We start from the raw sequence: 17,909 nt of genomic DNA on the forward strand, positions 1-17,909 counted from the left end.
ATTATATATATATATATATAAGGGCTCAACCATTTCAAACAGATTGGTTTTTCAGCTTCACAGTCTTGTTCGACAGGCAGTTAGCATGGTAGCACGTGTTTTTGGTGCTTTGACAATTCAAAACGTGGATCGGAGTCTGACACAGGCTTTCTTTGGTCGCACCGTGGTAATTTTGAGCGCGATGGCTACATTTCTTTGTATTTTTACACTGTGTCAACATGTGGCCAATTTTGTGGCAGTTGAAGCAACGTTTCAAGAGATAAATAAATTCTTGGATTATGAAGCTTTTAAATTAAATTTTAATTAGTATTTTTGCGGTAGTGTCAAGAGCATCTCTACTTGGAAAATACAACTTGAAGGCACGTGAATTCTAACATTGTTCAGCTTTCTCATAACCGGCTATTAAACTTTGCAAATACTCTGCGCTAAGGGACTCAGGAATTCCTTTAACTATATCGATGTGCGAGGGTGTTTTAATTTTTGCACCGGAACCCAGATTTTGATCTACATCAGAAGCATCAAGGGATTCACCATACGCAGATTCCATAAACGCTTTCCGCTCTGATGGGGTTTTCAGCGGCGGAGGGTTTGTAACAACTACAGAGTCAGACAGCTTTGTGGGGGCCTTTGGTTGGGTAGGGAAACTGGTTTGAGTAAAAAAGTGCCCATCATCTTTATTCAACTGTTCTATGAATCCTTCAAAACCACGACACACATCATTTACTTTAGTTGTTACGCATGCACTTATCTCTTCTCCGCATGCAGGGTTTTCTATGCTCAAAAATGACGAGTGTAGGTAGTAGACGCTTTTCTTTAGCCGATTTGGCAAAGAATTTTTCAATATCCAAGACATTTTCTTCATCCTTGGTTGATTGACGAAAGGGGCCGGTAGGCCAGATTTCAGCAGGATCATTCTTTTGCACTCAGTGTATTATCTCTGGAGAAACATTCCAACAGCACGATTAATAATCGATAGATGTTTATTCCGGCTAGCATTGCTCTCGAAACAAAATTTAACACCGCATTTCAAATGATGTTTTCCGTGTCCATATTTTATATTTATTAAGTCATGATTGTGTATTCAAAAATCAGCATTCGCAAAAGAAAAGATAGGATTATCCTGTTAAACCAGTTTAGATCCATTAAGCTGTGCAAGATTCAGATGTGGTTTGATAATATTAAGTAAGATATCCAATTCAAGACAGGTGCGTTCACTTTGAATTCTGAATCAATGCTCATCATGAGCATATTGCCTACCAAACTTAAAATAATTACAGCATATCTGCATCCACAATCAGAATTGAAAGGGTGTAACTAAACGATTTACTGCAAGTAGTGCAATTTATTGCAAACAATTTACTACAATTTTGTAAAGAATTCGACAAGCCCAATTATTATTTCTGCCAAAGTTTTTAGAACGTTATACGTAGAATTACATTCTAAATCATACTATAATAGCGCCTTGCACTTTATAGGTAATCAGAAAGTAACGATTGCCATCTAGACCATCTGTCTCTAATATATCCCTTTGTCTTCTTATATTTGTTTTACGAGCATAAACAAAAGGTTTATTTAAATAAAAATGAGGAGTAAAAAAGCAAAACAACAAAATACACAAAAACTTATTGCCTATTGGGGTTTCTCGTCAATTCACGCTTTAAGTAAACAAGAACTTGGTTCATTGCATCAATGCCCCCAGTGCCATCAATCCATGTCACGGATAGAACTATGTCACACCTTGTCTTTTGAATAGATAATTTGAATTGAACTATGTGAGTTGGTTCTAGCTCAAGTTCATCTGAATAGTTGAAACCATCATCACCCTTCATTCGCTTTGAGTCTTGCTCATCAACTGTTTCTAGTTCTAAATATCTTTTACGTTGGAGGTTAGAGCTTTCAGGAGGAGATGACGAATTACAAAATCCTGTTTCAGTGTCCATTGCCTCAGGGATGTCAGACTCTGATGAAACTGAAAAAAATTATAAATATGAGACCAGTTTTATTCCTAAAATAAAATCTTACTAATCATGACTCATCAAAGGCCAAGGGTGCCTGAAATCAAACACAGCTCAGATCCATGTCAATTTCTTGGCAATAAAGGTCACTACTCCTCGAAAGAAAAGGCCTTGTGACAGGCATGTGCATAATGGAATCCCCACGGTTTTCAGACAGGGCTTTATACACTGTACTATCACAAGAATGCTATAAGAATATACTTACAGAAGGATGTTAGATTGACTTGCCATGGAATTACTCTCAAAATGAAAAACTAAACAAAAGTGTTGCATCTTCAACATTGAGAATCAGCTCCAACCTTAGGGTAAAAACTGTGTTTGGGAGGGACCTGGTAGCATAGCCATCCCCTATGTAAATGGCCCAATCATTCACTAAATCAGTATTGTTTTATCTGGGTTCAACTTGGTCTCGGCTACCCTGATAGAATTCTATCCCCCTCACTAAGTTAATAAAAATGAAGTGGCGTTTTCTTCCGGATATTCAGAAATACCCTATTTTGAAAAATCAAAAAAAGGAAATAGGATAACTAAATAGCTTAACTTTTTTTAATACAAAATGAACATAAAAAAGAGCAAAGAATAACTTATGTACGTGCCTTCATAATCGCAAACTTTGGTGCTAAAACAAAGGAAAAGAAAATATATAGTATTAAAAGTATATGATGACAGATTAGGGTTCAAGTTTTAGGGAGGGAATTCGAGGGCCAGACTAGATCCCCCAGAAAAAAAAACATCTCAAAAGGATTGTTGGAAGGGATCTCAATCTTTTAGCACATCGATAGACTAATTTTTGAATTTTATTAATTGATATTTGATATACCGATATTGATGCTTCGGAGTCGTTTTGATAGCTTCGTTATTTGGCAACGTCGGACAACAAAACACTGGTCAAAGAAAAAGAAGTATTTAAAACTTCAAGAAATATAGAACAAAATGATTGGAAAATACACTTCGATAGCATAGATATCACAAAGACAAAGAAAAAAAAAACAAAGATTATTTTCGTTATTGTGTGAATTTTCATTCAATTCTTAAGAAAAAAGAAACATTTCACATTTTACAGATAGTAGTTTAGGTCCATCAAGCAAGTTGAAATCCATTGTATATTGTTGAATCCCATTGAACTGAACTTCCATTGAATGGAAGTTTAATTCCTGTTTCTAAAATTAAATCAACTGTTCAAGTACTAATATCAATGGTGGGTAACTACAAAATCAATACTTTTTTGTATAAGTAGAATCAGCATAATAATACACTGGATGTTCAATATTGTCATCAAAACTAAGCTTTTTATATTCGATTTCCATTGAAAGGGAAAGCTCTTCACTTACAATTTTTTACTACGAGCTGTTAGATCCAAGGCTCTTTTAAATGTGAAAGAGTTACTACTTGAAAATTCCATTTACATTCAAGTTTAATATTCGTATAGCATTGCCTCGAGAATGATAATTATTCCTCGAAAGAATAGGTCCCTTCCGATATTTATCAGGAAGTGGGAGGGTAAAAATTTTCAAAAACCAGTTATAGGGTCATCATTTCAACAGTTTCAAGGCGAGTTCTTTAGAGCCTCCCTTATTTTGTACGATAAAATAAATGGTTGTTGAGTAGTTTCTAAAGAGATACAGGTTTATCAGAAACTAAAAACTAGTATACATCTGGAATGTGGGCTTGCCTTATGCGCATGTTTCTTGTGCATAGAATTCTTTCTATCAGGTCAAAATAGTATTCTTAGACATTACAGGAATAAATGAGTTGGTTAATTTTGAGAGCCAAATATAAGAAAAGAATTCCGTAATAAAGCTTGATAGTTTGCAATTTTTGATTTTGTATTTTTTATTGACTGCGATTAATTATAACCACTCTCTCCTTGTCTCTCTGTCTGGAATCTTAGCTCCATACCTCTCAAAATCAAGATACACATATTGAATGCAATTCCTTCATTTTACTCTAAGTCAGGCTTCTGAGTCCTTCCATGGACCCTCACATTATTTTGGTTTACAAAATCTACAACTAAATAGTTAGATTTGTGGAGGGGAATTACTTACTACTTTAAACTTTCCTTTGATTTCTAATTTATAAAGTGTATTAATAGCTATTGTTTTTTTTTTGGCTGTCATATGATAAACGAAACACAATCTATACTCCACACTTGAAACATGTTATATCGTAAATCTAAGGACCAAAATCAGCGTCCCTCAACATCATTCTTAGCCATCCCATACAAAAAAAAAAACTCCTTTATTTTTGCAGAGACCACGTGCATTACCTGTAATGGTATGTGTTTCCTCACAATAATTTTTTGCTTCATCACAGGCTTGTTTACTAATCTCAATCTGCTGTCTGATTTTTTGTCTTTTTTCTTCTCTTCGCTTCCTTCGCTGATGAACCCAAGTATTTTCAGTGGCTTTCACGATGTACATGGTCGAGTATTTTGTGGATCTTATTGGCTCTATCGCCATCTGTAAGTGTAAGATAAGGTTTAAAGTAGCGTAGCAACTAGAGGTTATTAAATTAGCTATGAAAACGACATGTCTTTCAACAAGTTTCCTAACTGAATGCTATGCTTCCAAAACTTGCCGAAAGTAGAATCGGAACTAAACGAAAGCCAGCTTTTAAAACCGGAAAGAGGGTTAGATATTCGAAAAAAAAATTAAAACGATCCTTGCAATCCTGTAAGAGGCTAAAGATTCTGTCTAGTTTTCCAATGAGCAGGAGGCGCACAACACCCTTAAAGAGGTGACATCAAAGTTAAAATGGCATCCCTAAAAATATACTTTGAAGTTAAGAGCAAAAGTAAAAAAAAACTTGACGAAAATCTGTTTCTATCAGAAAATACTTTCATAAAAACAAGTAAGGAGTATAGGTCATTAAATTCAGCATTTAAGCTTGCTGCTTAAGCTTCTGCTTTCAAACTCCTCCAAAATTTTTAATCGAAACCAAATGTTTTCCCATGTAAATCCCAAACAAATAAAATTTTACAAAGAATAATATTAAAAATTCCAAAGTTGCTCCTGAAAGGGGGTTGTGTGTCATCCCGAAAGATTGAATAATTATAAACAATTTTCACCATTTAAGAATTTTTTTGACCAATTCTTCTATTGAACCATAACTTCATATCAAATACATAGGCAGAGAAGCTTGCCATTGTTCAAATTTAATGATGTCTTGCTTCAAGTTCAACAGTAATAGCTTTACATGCCAGATTTTAATCAAAAAAAAATATTATGCAAAACAAGTTTCTTTTCTCCTATAGATTCCAAATATGATAGATTTTATGAGGTTACTAGTTGAAATGGTACTATATAAACGTCAAGCCACAGAACTCCCAACCGTCTAGCTTCAAACGATTATAATACTCACCCCTACAACTACCCACCAGAAAACCCCAATCTTTCAAATCAAAAATGATTTTGAACTTTCACTAAACTTGACACCCATAGTTTTCTAGGTTGCTAATGATAATGTCGATGCTAAGTTTGCAATTCGTCTTTCTAGAAGCACAGAAACACAGAAAGACACAGAAAACTTAAATGTTTAAAAAAACTGCTTGATTTCCACCAATAAGGCATCTCATTGTTTTTCCAGTCACCAATTACACCCATTCGGAAAACAATCCAAAATAAATATCTTTAAGAAAGCTATGCTTCAAATAGCTTCAAATTTCTAGGTTTTTTTATCCAAAATCTGACGGTAATATTCCAAAATAAAAATGAGCAAATTACGGCAGGTATATGTTTCACACATGGAGTTTGATTTCTACCATTCGGGACTTACCATGTATTGAAGTCGACAATTAAAAATGTAAGACTGAAATTTGAAAACCGTCTAAAACATTTCAGCTCCCGATAATCATAGTTGGTGTTGAAGGATTTCTGAAGTTGTTTATAAGAAATCCAAAGATAATCTTGCAACATAAAAGTTCAAAAGTAAAAAAACCGTATGAACATATAAAAAAAAGGTTATTTCTGATTTGCCTTGGAATTGATGTAAACCCATTTTAAAGTTGCCGAATATAAACCCGAGGAAAAGATTGCAATACGATGTTAGATCGATTAGAGTAATTCTTAGAGTAAACCTACAGCTCATAGTTCAGCCATTTCTGAAGAAATTCACAATTAAAGCAATTCTTAAGCTTATTAAGAATAATTATATTCCAGAATATGTGCTAGATTCTGATTTTGGCTTCCATCCCTAGAAAAACATGTGAGATATTGAATTTCATTTCCAAGATTTTGTAATCTTCAAACCAGCTCCTATCGAAGTAGTTCACCCAAAGAAGTATACAGAAGCTGCAAATTCATTCCAAGTATGACTTCTTCATAGTCGAACAGAAGAAAAGGAGTTTCGATTCAGTGTCATATTTTCAAAACTCGAAGTTGATTCATTCCTTTGAACTTTTGTAAAGAGAACTTATCCTAAGCAGACATGAGTCAGAGCATTTATAATTACTCTCACCTCCATTCAAAATTTGAGTGTTATTGCCATTTTTACTTGGGACCTGTATGTATGTTTCTTCTTCTTGTTTTTTCACTCTTCAAGTGCTATTCAGGTGTCATTTCTTATTTAAGCATGTAATTGACACGTTTACATCTGTATGTCTGTATTAAAATTTGTAATACACATATCCAACAGGGTTTTTTGACTAAGTACATGGACGGAAGTCATAAAAATGACTTCAAAATACGGGCCCGTATCAAAATACGGGCTTTTGTAATGGTAATATCGTTATTAGTCATCATTGCTCACATGAGTATTTATCTGGAAATCACAGTTTTATATGATTTGAATTTTGGGTACTTTTAATAGGCTAAGGCAAACGGACGACGTTCAACGTGTTGACCATTGTCGACGTTTTTCCTCGCCTCAAACGCTTTCACGTTAAATTCAGAAATACGTGCTTCAGAAATGGCTTCATCCTTGAAAGCCTTACGGATTATGACAGACATCAAACTTCTTCGGTAAAGAAAAAAAATGATCGGATATTCCATCAAAGATTGGGTTAAACTATTTAATGTGGAAAACAAAGAAACCGTGCCTAAAATAACTAAATGCTCTGGGTGTTCAAAAGCGTGGAGAGCTAAAGCAGAGTCACAATCATCATTTTTGAAAGAGAAGAGAATATTGTTATTTCTGCAAAATCTTTCCAAGCTATTCACTGACTCAAGGAATGTATGACAGTATTGTAAAATTTTCACTTTCAGTTGCAGAGTTGACCAAAGAATGACAGGTTCACTATTATATTATTTTGCCCTTTTTAGTCTTCTTTCTATAATTTGCTTAAGAAGTTTAATGGAGTAAGCATTATAGAATAAAATGTCTTTGATGTAATTTAGTCCAGAGACTACATGGCTGAGTGAACAAATCTTTAGAACAGTTGGTAGAAAGACTGCATGAATGCAAGCTTTCAATAAATAAATCTAAAGTCTAAACGTTACAATGATGATTTTGACTCTGCTTTAGCTCTCCACGCTTTTGAAAACCAGATCTTTTAGTTCTTTTTGGCGAGGTTACTTTATTTTTCACAGTAAATGGTTTACCACAATATTTCAAGGAGACAATTGAAACAAAAAAATATATATATACATAGAAAACTCGCAATAAACAGAGATACTGGGGGTTATTCTTATAAATAAAATTTGCGATAATTTTATAAAAAGAGAATGAAATAACATTCTTTCGCATTTCAAACCGAAATCAATTGAGCGTAACATAAATCAGATCAGTAAACGGGCTGCGTCAATTGCTAGGGACATAATTCTTGCCCAAGCTAATTTTCAAATGATCTTTCATTTGTTTATAGCTTCGTTTTTCTCTCAGTTCTATGGATCGTTACAGTTTACTTCAAAAAATTAGTCCCTTTGTTTTATATTTAACTTTTTTTTTCTTTCCCATTGACGGCCATGCCCTTTCGTTTGCTTCTTTTCCACAGACTGAAAAGTACCCTCGTTCTTCGAATCTTACATACAAGTATATATATATATATATATATATATATATATATATATATATATATATATATATATATATATATATATATATATATATATATATATATATATATATATATAAATGTATATACAAAAAAAACAACAAACGAGACTGTGGCCAGTGGAGAAAAAAGAAAAGACAAATGCAAAACAACACGGATATTTCGCCTGTATCACAAACGAGGCGTCTTCAGCACGAAAGACAGAAAAAGATAAAAAGAAGAAAAAAACAAGTTAAAACTAAAAAACAATAAAACCACCACAAAAAAAAAAAAAAAATTTATACAATTAGCGCAAACTGATCCACGTAGAGAAAAGATGCTATTATGGAGTTAATTTAGTGAGAACACCAGAGTAACTGAGGAAAAATAAAAAATTGGAAATCAATTTAACTATTCTGTTGCGAAATAATCTTTTTATTGGCTATTATTGAAGCAATTCGCTTTGGTCTAGCAGGAAAAACAGTCCCCTGGTGATTATTTATAATCTAAATTCCCTTATTGACTGTTGATTCACTTTTTAGAAGATTATCATAAAGCAAACATATGTTTTTAAATTTCAATGGCTTCTCTCGCCCACTGTGTATACCCCTTATCATTTGAAATACCTAAGGCCTCATCAAATTTTACAAAGTGATCTGGTTGAAACCAAATATGTTCTGCTAAAGCCGAAACAAAAGTTTCTGGAGGCTTGCTTAATTGTAGGGTCTTTTCTATTGAATTTTGGTGTTCAAAAAACCTTTCAACAAATTGTTGGTGAGTCCTACCAATATAGAACTTCCCACAACAACAAGAAATCTTGTACACCCCACTTACAAAATTTCCCCGGGTTAAATCCTTACCAGAATTAAAAAAACTACCCATTGGTCACACCGATTGGAAACATGTATTAATACCAAATTTACACAAAATTCGTGAAAGCTTCTCCCCCAAACCAGGTAAATATGGCAATGAAATGAAACTTTTTGATACATTTAAATCTAAAAACAGAGAAACCCCAATAGCCCTACTATCATGTTTAACACGTCTATTTTCAATTATTTTGTCAATAAACTTAATTGGATAATTATTACATAACAAAACATCCCTTAAGTATAACAATTCCGAATCCAGAAATTCTAAAGGCTCTATCCACTAGTGAAATTACAACCCCCCGTTTCACCGATATAGGGTGGCAAGAATGAAAATTCAAATACCTATCATTGTGGGTAGGTTTTCTGTAAATCAAGAAAAGTAAATGGAGATCCCTTTTAATTAATAAAATATCCAGGAAATGTAATTTGTTTTTTTCCTCAAACTCAACTGTAAATTTAATATTTTTATCAAAACTATTTATATACTTATAAAATAGGTCTATGGAGTCCAATCCATGTTTCCAAACGCAAACCACATCATCCATAAACCTACCCCAGAAACAAGGAGAGATTCTAAAACTGTTTATAGCGGAGGTTTCAATAGAATCCATGAAAAGATTTGCCACTAAAGGAGATAGAGAGAAGCCCCCATAGGTAATCCAAAAATGTTTCTATAAAAATCTTCGTTAAAGACAAAGTAAAAAGAAATTGTGTTTGCTATGAGAACTACTGTCGAAATATCTTCAATTTCCAAACTAGCTAAAGTCACTGCTTGCATTAAATCGAAACGTTTTTCTAATATGCTCTTTAAAGTTCCCCTGCATCTTTTTTAATCACAATTTGAATACATGGAAACAACATCGAAACTACAAAGAATTGAACTTTCCTCCAACGTGAAATTTCTCAATTTATTAGTAAGATCAGTCGAATTTTTTAATATGATCTTTGTGTTCCCAAAAGTAGACGCAATGCTACCGACAACCATTTTCCTGATTACAAAACAGGTGACGGAAAAGTTGACACAATGGGGTGGAGGGGGGCTCCAGTCTTATGAATCTTAGGTAGACCATAGATCTTGGATAACAAACAACCCCTAAGATAATATTTGTTATAAAACTGAGGGGTAATGTGAAAATTATTTTTCAATGACTCCAATTCCTTTGTTGTTGATTTTACATATTTATCTGTAGGATCAAAATTAAGTTTTTTGTATCTAGTAGTGTCAGAAATAATGGATTTCATTTGATTATTATAGTCTTCAGTGTTCATAACTACAATCGTGTTTCCTTCATTGGCTCTGGTGATAGTAAGGAATTTATCATTTTTGAAATCTGAAAGTATAATGTCATTTTTTCGTGAGATGTCTTTACCAATCACGCTCACATTAAAGGTGCTTAGTTTTCTTACGATCTCGGCTCTAAACTCTTGAGGAGTATCAACTTTATCTATAGAAACCAAAACTCCCGACTCCACCTTTAAAGTTGTTCTTTGGTAGTGGATTGGTGTTGGAAAACAGGACTTAAAACCCTTCGACAAAACAGCCTCCTGTTGAATATTAAGAGGTTAAAAAGAAAAATTCTTAATTGCTGGACCCAGACAAAAACGAGGAAAAAAAAAAATCCGAATCTTGGAACTTCTCAAACAAAAGTTTATTAAACTTGTCAACCAGACAAACCTTAGACAAATGAAAATCATGGCTAAAATATCTAATGGCCATTCCTTAATTCGCATAAAAATGTCAGATGGAAGGTTATTCCTTAAAAGGGTTTCAACATAATTTAATTCCTTAGACAGTTGAAAACGTCTCTGCTTTTGTTCATAAATTACGTGATTTAAAGCCATTAGGCTTAATTTGTTTTTTAATTTTGTTTCATTTTAAATTCCAAAATGGGTACATATTTTAAAAGATTTCAGAATCGCCAATTCCTTCTTGCAATTTTTTAAGAAAGTTTGTTGATTTAAGAAATTAGCATGTTTTTTAACCAAAGACAAATAATAATTGACAGAAGCGGCTAATTGTTGCCTGTACAATTGACGAATGAAAGATCTTAAGGCGAACTGGCCAGCCATGACAAAAAAAACAACAAAGAAAAAAAAAAAGAAAACAACAAACGAGACTGTGGCCAGTGGAGAAAAAAGAAAAAACAAATGCAAAACAACGCGGATATTTCGCCTGTATCACAAACAAGGCGTCTTCAGCACGATAGACAGAAAAAGAACAAGATATAAAGAAGAACAAGAAGAAAAAAACAAGTTAAAACTAAAAAACCAATAAAACCACGACCAAAAAAAAATTTATACAATTAGCGCAAACTGATCCACGTAGGGAAAAGATGCTAGTAAGTAGTTATTTTAGTGAGAAACTAAAGTAAGTGAAAAAAAGACGTAAAGTGAAATTAAAGGAATAAGTGAAATCAGTGAGAAACTAAAGTGAGAAAAAAGACATATTTGCATATGTCTTTTCTTTTTTCTCCACTGGCCACAGTCTCGTTTGTTGTCTTTTTTGTCATGGCTGGCCAGTTCGGCTTAAGATCTTTCATAAATGTGTATATACATATATATATATATATATATATATATATATATATATATATATATATATATATATATATATATATATATATATATATATATATATATATATATATATATATATATATATATATATATATATATATAAATATAAATGTATATATATAATCTATTTTTTTTGGAAACCGTCCTGCTTTACGTCCGACCTATAATGACCAGCCACCATTTGCTGAAAAAAAAAAAAACAAAAAAAAAGAAAAAAAAAAACCAAACTTATTAGACAAACAAAGTGCGTTTGTCTATCAATATTTAAAGCAATAAGTTTACCTTTAAATTAAATACAATGAAACTATTTGTATTCCAAACAGAGAGGGACATTGAGAGGGACTCTTCATGTAAAAATAAAAAACAACCATGCAAGTCTGCGAAGTAGGAAGAACTTCCACTATATACCTTTTCAAATCCCGACCTCCCCACTCCCTTCACAATCAATTACAATGTGCAAGCCTTCGGTATATGGACACGATTCTTGTTGATGCATAGCTTAGATTTTTAGCTATTCATTAATATATACAATTTTTATCAATTCCTCTTTGGTAACAAGATGTGAGGGTTTTAGTTTTATATAATTTTGCTCAATCGGGTACTGATCTTTTACAATAACGAACCTGTTCTGAGATTTGCATTCTGGCTCTGCTTGCCGGGTATCCACGCTTTCTATTATGGGCCTTTTCCCTTGAAAGTATCGAAATAAATCGTTATCCGCTTGTCGCTTCCTCATTATTTCAGTGTTAGATACAAACTGACCTGGGATTGGATTGCACCAGCTAAGAGAAGGCTGAGCTGAAGAAGAACATATGCTGCCTAATAATTGACTATATTGTTCACTCAACGGCAACTAGTTGAAGCCATGCCGGTAATTATAGTGACCTTGTGATTTGGCCAACTTAAGATATGCGAGTTGTATTTAGAGGCCAAAGCGTTGAAAAAAGCAATTTTCTCGGACAGTTCGGGGGGGGGGGGACAAACCCCCCTGGATATGGCCTTGGACAAGAAAGAAACTCATTTGTCCTAAAGCATTGTATTTTTAAGCAGGTTCAATGTTTACAAGGCGTAAATAAGTACAGTTGTTAAAAATGGATTTATCTACTAAAGTTTATTTTATTTATCAAATGTGTGGCCTTTTTAAAGGGTTTTTGTATCAAACTTCAAATCAAAATCTTAAACATAGCAAAACAGCCACTTTTTTCAGTAATATAAGGTCACTAGCTCTAGCACTACATTCCTTAGTGGAGAGGAGGGTGAAAGCTTGTGCTCCTAACCTAAAACTTGTAAGACTAGCATACACTAATAAATAATTTCTAAAGACTTCACACCGCCTTGTCAATTGGTCATGTCCACTTTGGCTACCAACAGATACCTCCCTCCTAGATAAAATTAGCGTTACCTTCAGTGAATCTAGGATATTCACCGTTGCTGCATCTATGTTTTTTACAATGTATGTCTTTTCCTTGAAAAGGCTTTGAGGAACAACCCATGTGACAGGGGGTTTTGGTTTTTCTCGTTTGACAGCCAGACACTTTTCAAATAGGATTTGACGAAAAGTCCAGGCGACACCCCATCGCATTGTCCGTCCCTGACAAAATTCAGTTGTACAAACGGAGGCTCCTGCTGCTTCACATAATCTTTTCACTGGCTTTACGCTTACTTTGTGACCTAGCATCGTAGTAAATATCCTGTGAAAAATATACATTAGATAAACATAAATTTTTAATTTTTTTAATTACTACTAGGAATCAATGACTAGAGAAAAAACCATATGTAGAAAAATCACAGATAATATCTTCACAAGCTAAGGTACCTCTAATAGAAGAAGTAAGAATTTGAAAAACTTGAGTCACATCATGGTACTTTCGGAAAAAAGAGATTATGGGCAAAATTTGAAACCTAATAACCTCTTTGCAAGGTTCGAATACTTTGAACTTTTTTTAGTGTAGCATTCAAACGGACTTTCAATGCAAAATGCACTTCATTCTTCAAGAAGAATCCTGATAAGTAACGTTTTGCAGGATGGCAGTTTGAAGGCTTTAAATACCTGCTAAACATTTGCAACACTCATTTATTCCGATATTTAGCGCTGAGCTCTTTAGTGCTTTTCAGTAACTTTTTTAAGGTCTGTAACTTTTCATTTGAGCAGTAAATTACAAGTTTCGAAACAAAATCTCCTTATTTTCACTAAAAATCGGAATATAAATAAATTACAAGATCTACCATTTGAAATACCGAAGTTGCCCCACAAGAGTCCATATAATTAAACTTTGTTGTAAAATCAAAGGTTAAAAAAGAAAGAAATGCAAAAGACACGTCAGACACTTTTTCCTTCCTTTTTTTTATATTTAGCAGTATCAAGAGTGGAGCAAGCATTAAAATATGAACTGAGAAGGTATGAGGGGGAGGCCATGGATAAAATTGCCGAGGATCTGGAAGATGCAGCTAGACGGCATAATAGTAAAATATTGTACTGGCATGATAATAAACTGAGAGGGAGTAGTCAATCCAGACTTGGCCCAGTTAAGGATAGGAACGGGGCCACAATTAGTGATAAGGAAAGAGCTAGAGAGAGACGGGCAGAACCTTTGAGAATGTGCCAAAGTTTGTTGTGATACCTTGGATGTGAAGGAAGATTTGTTTTGTGAGGAAGAATTAGCGACAGTACTATAAGGATTAAAAAATAGTAAGGCTTCAGGTGCTGATAGGGTGGTAAATGAGTTTCCTAAATATGGTGGCCCTGAGGTTAGAAATAAGTTACTGAAGATTATGAATGTGAATTTTGAAAAGTGGGAAATACCTAACGATTTTAAGAAAACCTTAATTAAGCCACTTTATAAGTAAGATGATAAAAGTGAGTGTGATAATTATGGAGGCATTAGTCTGGTCTCTGTAGGTCGGTAATTACTTAGTAATATGATACTTTTTAGACTGAGAGATGCCGTAGACAAAGTTTTAAAAGAAGAACAGTGCGGTTTTAGAAAGATAGAGGATGTGTCGAGTGAAACTTAAATTGAATATGCAAATCAAGTTTGAGACGAAGAAAAATCACTACAAACAAGAGTTTGGGTATCGCGTCCTTCTCTCACTGTAAAAGTCTAAAACCTACTGCTTCATTGGTGCTTTACTGAAAACCAATTTTATTGCAAATATTTTTTTTGTACTTGATATTGAAAATAAACATTAAAATTATAGTAAAATTTTGAACCGATGAGCTTTCAGCGATTAATATCATTATAAATCAAATATTCAGTTTAATTTATTAGTTCATACTAAATTTGCTCAAGATAATTAGTTTCACTACAAACAAGAGTTTGGATACTGCCCCCTTCCTTAACTGTAAATAAAAACTAAAAGCCTACTGCGTCATTGGTACTTAACTAAAAACGAATTATATTACAAATATTTTGTTTTCCAGTTCTTACAGCATTGAAAATAAAATTGGAGTGAAATAAATTCTTGAACTGATGGATCTTTCAACAACTAATATCATTATATCAAATATTCAATGGGATGTTGCTTATTATTTCCAAGACTGTTCAAGACGCATACAGCTTTCAGTTTGTAGTGCTCTTGTTTGTAGTGCCTTTTGTTCGTTTCAAGCTTGATTTGTTTGGTCCTAGAATATCGTGGGAGGGCTCATTCAAACGGAAGTTAAAAGTTCTAGTGCTCTTCTTAAGTGATCAAGATAAATGAAGGGCAACTAGGCCCCCTCCCAAGCTCTCTTTTCCCAAAGGTCATCCGATCAAAATTTTGAGATATCAATTTTGTTCAGCATGGTCAAAAATATGATAACAATGTCTTTTAGGAAGACTTAATCCCCCAAAGTCCCCGGGGGGAGGGCTGAAAGTTATGAACTTTACCCAATGTTAACATATAGTATTGGTTATTGGGAAGTATACAGATGTTTTCAGCGGGGATTTTTTCGGGTCGTGGGGGGGGGGGGAGTGGGTCGGGGTTTATGTGGAAGGATCTTTCCATGACGCAAATTTTCACGGGAGAAGGGAAATTACTATGAAGGGGGCACCGGAATTTCTAGCATTATTTAAAAAAGATCAGAAATTAAATATAAAAAAAACAAGTTTTTTAACTGAAAGTAAGGATCAACATCATAACTTAAAACGACAGAAAACATTACGTATATGATTGGGTTCACCCCCTAGTCAATGCATCGCTCTTTAAGCCAAAGATTATTTAGTACTTTCATAAGAGCTATTTATTCTAATTAACGGCATTTGTGATTAAGGGGTCATTTTTAAAGAATTGGAACAAAATTCGAACTTTAGCTTAAAGAGGAAGGTATTGACTAGTGGGGGCGAACCCTCAAATATACGTATTAAAAATATAAGAATATAGAGGTTCGTTAAGTAAGTTAATTCGTAAGTTACGTATATTTATTACTAATAAAAACGTTTGTAAATAAAATTAAACAAGTTTCGAGAAAGCCATTTAACCAAATAAAAATAAAATTAATATGCAATTTTTTTTTTTTAATTATTCATGTACGGTGAGCCAAAATCAAAATCTGCATTAATTCAAAAACGTTCAAAAATTAAACAATAAAAAAACAAGTTTTTTTAACTGAAAGTAAGGAGCAACATTAAAACTTAAAACGAACAGAATTTATTCCGTATATGAAAGGGGCTGTCCCCTCCTCAACGCCTCGCTCTTTATGCTAAAGTTTTTTATTGTTTTAAAAAATAAAGTTGTGAGACAGAGTCAAACTTTAGCGTAAAGAGCGAGGCGTTGAGGAGGGGACAGCCCCTTTCATATACGGAATAATTTCTGTTCGTTTTAAGTTTTAATGTCGCTCCTTACTTTCAGTTTAAAAAACTTGTTTTTTTTTTGTTTAATGGCTTAAAAAGACAGAACCCCTTCTTTGGGTAGGCACATATAATTTTTATAGAGCTTGTTTCTCCCGATCAATTGAAGTAATTTCAAAATTAAGCAAAGATTACATATGCTTTGTTTTGTTATTCTACTTCCTTTTGTCGACCAAAAACTAAGCAAAATAATTGCGTTTTTTTACTCTGGTTAACAACCTGGTGACTAGCTCCTTTTCAATCTTTAGCGAAATAGTTGGTTTTACTTAATTACGTCTTTCGTCAACACCTAAGGGAGTAGCAACCAGGCAGGTGCCAACTTTACCTCAATCTGACCTCCTTTTACAAGGTGTAATTTTTTATCTTAAAGCATAAAACCCATATAAAAACTTACCAGATTTGATCACTCAAAAATTTACTTTCTTCAACTATTTTTTTGACAAATGAAACTTCACCACCTTCTACAGCAACTTCCATTTCCTGTCCACCATAGTCATGCTGAGGAGAGGGACGGTTATTCTTTTGCTTTTCTTTATCTTCAGAATAAAATGGCGGATTACACATTGTAAATGTGAAGCTTTGATTTCCAACTATATTTCTGAGGGATTCAGCTCCATTGACTTTGATAACTAAGAAAAAAATATGAAGTTTTCTTAACCGTCTTATTAAGATATGTGGGAGTGCGTTATAGAAAAGCTTTCACTAAAGAGTAAAAATAAGCTTGGAGCCAAGCAGCTTTTCTATAACTACTTCACAAAATCAAATTCGAAGAGAAGAGGGGAAAAAAATGGAATCAACCCTAATGTCCAAATATGTACATAATTTCTTCTTAGCCAGCAGATAGAAAGCCAGATATAAAAAAGGGGTTTCAGAAAAGAATAGATTCGTTTCTTCAAATCTGATTATAATTAATTTTAAAATTAAATTATGTTCAGAATGAATTTTTCGTTATCAATTTTCGTAAAATACATCAAGGCATATTTCCTGTCATTTGTCTTTCTTAATTCTGCTAGGTTGGTCCAAATATTGCTTTAACAATCAATCATGAAAGAAAAGCAATACGTTTATCTTATGCCATAGAAATACAGATAGATGGAAAGCAAAGGCATTCAAGGAAAACCTACGACAATCTCTGTATTTAAACCATATAAAACCATTTTATTTGGTTTTATATAAATTATATAAATCACTTACCATATTTAAACATTTGCATTCTCAAACATAGCATACATCTGTCTTTGATAATTGTATTTTCGATGTTTTTTCTGTCTTTTGATAATTTTTTTTTTTTATTATTTCTCCGCTTTTGCAAAATAGTGGGTAAAAAAAGTTATTATTACAACTTTGTTCTGAAAAAATTGGAAAAAAAAGTCAAAGTCAAACAGATGCAAAAACAAAGATCCAAGGGTACAAATTATCAAAAAAGCAAAATAATTTCAATTGTAAAAGATCACGAATAATCACGATCAAGACAGAAAATATCCCCACCGTTTAATCATTTTTAAATACCTAAATTTGTACACTATTTGAATTACCACATTAAATTATGATTTAGTCAACGACAAAAAGAAAGAGTAAGATGGAAGAGCGAAGCAAGGAAAAGTAACATAGCTAAGAACTTAGAAAAGGTAGCCAAGCAGTCACCAAAGCG

General features: G+C 33.3%; 1 protein-coding gene across 1 annotated transcript in view; it reads right to left on the reverse strand.

Moving 5' to 3' along the window:
* Positions 1–1,551: 1,551 nt before the first annotated feature.
* Positions 1,552–17,909, reverse strand: part of LOC148942125 (U6 small nuclear RNA (adenine-(43)-N(6))-methyltransferase) — a 46,569-nt gene continuing 30,211 nt past the window's right edge. Inside the window, exons 4-7 of the mRNA XM_089103452.1 lie at positions 16,653–16,887; positions 12,835–13,123; positions 4,282–4,474; positions 1,552–1,969 (exon numbers count right to left, since the gene is read on the reverse strand). Of these exons, the coding sequence (XP_088959578.1) occupies positions 1,623–1,969; positions 4,282–4,474; positions 12,835–13,123; positions 16,653–16,887 (1,064 nt within the window). The 3' untranslated portion in view covers positions 1,552–1,622. The remainder of the gene's footprint in view (positions 1,970–4,281; positions 4,475–12,834; positions 13,124–16,652; positions 16,888–17,909) is intronic.

Source organism: Artemia sp. Qi Xiang Cuo, chromosome 17 (assembly GCF_049724085.1).
Source record: "Artemia sp. Qi Xiang Cuo chromosome 17, ASM4972408v1, whole genome shotgun sequence".
In the NCBI taxonomy this organism is placed as follows: domain Eukaryota; kingdom Metazoa; phylum Arthropoda; class Branchiopoda; order Anostraca; family Artemiidae; genus Artemia; species Artemia sp. Qi Xiang Cuo.